The 4,971-nt window shown below is 48.8% G+C and overlaps 1 protein-coding gene across 1 annotated transcript; it reads left to right on the forward strand.

Annotated features, from left to right (window-relative positions):
• The first annotated feature begins 348 nt into the window (after positions 1–348).
• On the forward strand, positions 349–2,133 carry LOC120686239 (berberine bridge enzyme-like Cyn d 4). Its single transcript, XM_039968418.1, has one exon. It carries the CDS (start codon positions 387–389, stop codon positions 1,971–1,973), a length of 1,587 nt encoding a protein of 528 aa, XP_039824352.1. The 5' UTR covers positions 349–386; the 3' UTR covers positions 1,974–2,133.
• Positions 2,134–4,971: the final 2,838 nt, after the last annotated feature.

Raw genomic sequence — 4,971 nt, forward strand, 5'->3', positions numbered from 1 at the left:
GCATGCTCTGTACAACTACAAGCTACAAGCTCCTCGAACACCCCTGCAGCCTCAATGCACCATGCCATTGGTCCCGTTTGGTTTCTTCCCTAAAATGCCTAGAAGGCACTTTGACCGCTAATTAATTAAATGGCCCTGTTTGGTTATCTCTGGACATCCTAGAATGCGTCTTCTAGGCTCCGCATAAAGTACTAAATGAAATCTATTTGTAAAATCTCTTCAGGAATAGGTGTAATTTTACGCGACGAATCTAATGATGGTAATTAATTGATGATTGGCGGACAGGCCAGATACTTACTATATATACAAACCTAGCCGGCCGGGCTCTTCAGCTGCATCACCATTGGCTAGCTCCAAATACACTACAAGCCAATCAGCATATATCCATGGCTACGTCCAAGAACATGGCTCGGACACTGGCCATCTTCTTCTTCTGCTGTTGCAACGTCTTCTTCCTCTCCTACGCCGGCTCCGACGAGTTCCTCCAATGCCTCTCGCAGACGATACCGAACGAGCTCGTGTACCAGCAGAGCTCGAGCAGCTTCGTGTCCGTGCTGCAGTCCTCGGTCCAGAACCCCAAGTACGCGACCAACACCACGGTGCGGCCGCTGTGCATCGTCACGGCGTCCGGCGTCCCCCACGTCCAGGCCGCCGTGCGCTGCGGCCGCGCCCACGGCGTGCGCCTCCGCGTGCGCAGCGGCGGGCACGACTACGAGGGCCTGTCCTACCGCTCCGTCCGCCCCGAGGCGTTCGCGGTGCTCGACCTGTCCAGGCTCCGCGCGGTGGACGTCCGCCCGGCCGAGGCCGCCGCCTGGGTGGACGCCGGCGCCACGCTCGGCGAGCTCTACTACGCCGTCGGCGCAGCCGACCGCCGCCTCGCGTTCCCCGGCGGCGCGTGCCCCACGGTCGGCGTCAGCGGGTTCCTCAGCGGCGGCGGCATCGGGCTGATGATGCGCAAGTACGGCATCGGCGCGGACAGCGTCGTCGACGCCCGCGTCGTCAACGCCGACGGCGACCTCATCGCCAGCGTCGCGTCCGCGGACCAGGAGCTCCTCTGGGCGATCCGCGGCGGCGGCGGCGAGAGCTTCGGCGTCGTCGTGGCGTGGCGGCTCCGGCTCTCGAGGGTGGAGGACACGGTGACGGTGGTCAACCTCCAGCGGACCCTCGACGAGGGCGCCGCCGCGCTCGTCGCCAAGTGGGAGACGCTCATCCTCCAGCCGTACCTCCCGGACCTCACCATCCGGGTCGTCGTGCAGGACCGCCACGCCTTCTTCCAGACCCTCTTCCTCGGCCGGTGCTCGCGCCTCCTCCGCGCCATGGGCGCCTTCTTCCCGGAGCTCGGCATGGCGCCGGCCGACTGCCGCGAGATGACCTGGCTGCGCGCCATGGCGTTCATCACGCTCGGTGCCGCCGACGCGCCCGCGGAGGGCCTCCTCAACCGGACCAACAACCTGGGCACCTTCGTCAAGAACAAGTCCGACTACGTGCGCCGCGCCATCGGCCTGGCCGGCTGGGAGGGCATCTTCCAGCAGCACCTGTCCCAGTACGGCGCCGGGCTGATGATCCTGGAGCCCCACGGCGGCGCTGTCAGCGCCGGCGTGCCGGACTTCGCCACGCCGTACCCGCACCGGCAGGGCGTGCTGTACAACGTCCAGTACGTGGTGTTCTGGTCGGGCGAGGCCAACGGCACCGTGGCGGCGGCGGCCACCGGGTGGCTCGGCGGCCTGTACGGGCACATGGAGCAGTTCGTGACCAGCAACCCCAGGGAGGCGTACGCCAACTACCGGGACCTGGAGATCGGCGAGAATGCGGTCGGCGGCGACGGCGTCACGACGTACGAGAGCGGGCGGGTGTGGGGCGAGAAGTACTTCATGGGGAACTTCCGGCGGCTGGCGGCGGTGAAGGGGAGGGTGGATCCTGGCGACTACTTCAGGAACGAGCAGAGCATCCCGCCGCTGCTACAAGGATTCTAGTTTGCCATGGGGTTTCCATGGATCTCGAATTAATCCAATGCAAGGTTTCTTTATTTGCCAAGTACTTGGCCAGTTGGCCCTGTAGTGTCCCTTAGTATTCTAATAAGCAGTATTTGTTCTAGGCAAGAATAAATGAAGGATTGGAAAAAAGTCAAAAGAATCCCTGAAGTCAACCGCATGGACACTCACTCTCCTCTATGTCCTGATTTGGATTGTGAAGACAATGTCCACCCTCTCCATTCCTCTCTGCTCCTTTTTCCTACTCCCACTTACTATGCCACGCGCAATAGCCTCGATGATAGTTCAATTTACCGGTGCCTTTGGTAATATACTTTGAACTGGTCATCTCATCTCTAAGGTCCCGTTTGGCATGGCTTCGGCTTCTTCTAAAACAGTTGGTGGAGTAGCTTATCTGATGAAGTTGAAGCAATTTAAAAAAAATATTTAGCAAAACAATTTATTCCTATTCTTCATGAGTGGATAGAGGAGGTGAACCTTGTGGAACTAGTATTTTTGGCTCATCCTGCGTAGTGTGAGTCGTTTCCAGCTTCATGAGGTGATTCATGCATGGAGCTGTTTGCAAAATGCCTCTTTGGTACAGCTTCAAATGAAGCTGTTGATGAAGCTGTTCCAAATCTATGCCAAACAGAGCCTAATAGTCAACTTTGGTGCCCGACTAGAAAATTGTCCCCTTGCACCAACCAGTGTTCAAGCTACCAGTTTAACAAAAACTTTCGGAGGGGTGCATTTTGAATGGTAGGTCGATATTTAACCAAAATTTCAGCTGATTATTTTTGAAATTTGGCTAAATTTGACTAAAATTTGAAAGTCCAGATGAATTTGAGACCCAAAAATACCAGTAATACTAGTATGACCATTTACCAGTGGTGCCGATTTTCCTCGAAAATTGTCAATTTTTTGCCGAAATTCCGAACACTACCACCAACTCATTTAAAAAATAAGAGAGAACAAATATAAATAATAGATAAAGGAGGCAGATGAAAAAAATAAAATCATAGTAGCTCGATAAAACAACATGTTGAAGTTTTACTGTTTTAGCAACATCAGTTTGCCAAAGATCAATACATACAAGGAAGCAGTAGCTTGAAGCTACCATCGTTAAGGTCGAACATAAACACCAATTGCATCAAGATATGCCTCAGAGCGCCAAAGAAGACAATGATGTTGCAGGTTTTGTCCACTCGAGTATGAAAGGGGTTCCTGATGGTTGTCCAAAAGGTCCATAACTGCATAAATTGGTCACGAAGGTAAGTGACATAATAACATTTGGAAGATGAGAGAATGGACCGTATGTGCCAGAAACCTCCTTCACAAACTTGGAGGGACCTAGATTAATCTGCAAATGGAGAGAAGAAAATAGAATAATCAAACTGCATGACCTCCCAAAGTACAAAAAATGCCTTTATGCCCGCCCCGCCCCCCCCCCCCCCACCCCAAAATTTATCCCAGGCGAGCTTTTATATTGGTCAAAAAATCATAGACCATGATGGTCAACCACAAGGTCCGGGTTGGGACAACATAATTTCAATAAGGTCCTGTTTGGAACCTTGGAATTGAATTTTATTCTAATAATCATAATTTGGACACAAATCTATTAATCTGATATGATTATATTACAGAATATGTTTGGATAGTATTGTTGACCACATGAGGGAGATACTTATGTACTATATTTCTACCATAGAGGAGTGAGCCAAAGAGCGTGCTACAAATTACAGAATAGAAACATAACTTGGTGCTGTATAGAATCAATTTACATCTCCTACCTTATGAATTTAGGATAGGCTTATATCTAAACTTTGGAAAGTGATTGGAAAGTAGTGGGATGTCAAATTCTAAGACAAATAGCCTAGTTTATCAAGTATATTTCAATTCCTCCAAATTTAGAGGATCCAAAGGGCCCCTAAGGGATTCTTGTGGATTTCTGTTTTCTAAACCGTGCTAGGACTGTGTTTTATGTTGAACCAAGATGATTCAATCAAGAAATAAAGAAGTACATATATAGTATTCTTTCCTCCCCAGTTAATAGTGCAAAGTAATAATCCTCTAGAGAGAGAAAAGAGGAAAATTTCAAGGAATATGCCCTCACCTTGTTGGTACTTCCACCAACACCACCCCAAAGTGGCATGTTATGTTCCCTCCCATTTTTGTCAAGGTAAGAAAAACCAAATGCATCGACCACAACAGCACTACAAATTATTACGTTCTTTGGATTATGGTTTGCCACCATGATATCGTGAGTGCTCCCTCCATCTCCACCCCATGGCCCTCTCTTTTCAACAACCTGAGTTATATAGAAGGTGCAAAAAATAGTAGAATTAAAAATCGAATTTCATTTTCACATATCTATGTGTTACTAAAAAAAGGCAATGCATTGAGTTGCATGCACCAGCCAGTTCAACCCAAAAGCTTAAACTGATGTGAAGAGATGGACAATTCACTTATACTTAAACACATTGTGCTCTCCTATACATGTAACTAATGTCTCTTTAATCTACAGTGAAAACATCATCTATTTACCCTCCTGCAATGTAGTACTGGCAGAAAAATTGCATGGGAGTTACAAACTATCTTTGTGCTTTTGGACGTGAGGCTGCAGTTTAAACTCTAAATGTGCATGGTCATGATTTTGGCAATAACAAGTTTTTTTTACAATGATTTTGGCATACTGAATTCTAGGCATTTAATCACTCTGCTATATGAGTTGTTGTGATCACTCTGCTACCACAGTTGTTATCAATGAGCGCATCTTCAATCAAATTCCAAGTTGATTCATCCCAAATATCATCAATTACAATGAAGGACATGTGCTTTTGTGTGAGAGCATGTTAGCAGTATGAGTACACCCAATTTTTCTATAGAAAGAATAGCATGTAATATGGAATGAAACATTCCAGCCTCTCAACAGCAAATGCACTAAAACACTTGCATTCTCCTTTTTTTGTGAAATCTAAAGTACTTGAGTGTAACATCCCAA

The sequence above is a fragment of the Panicum virgatum genome, chromosome 8N (assembly GCF_016808335.1).
Source record: "Panicum virgatum strain AP13 chromosome 8N, P.virgatum_v5, whole genome shotgun sequence".
Classification (NCBI taxonomy): Eukaryota; Viridiplantae; Streptophyta; class Magnoliopsida; order Poales; family Poaceae; genus Panicum; species Panicum virgatum.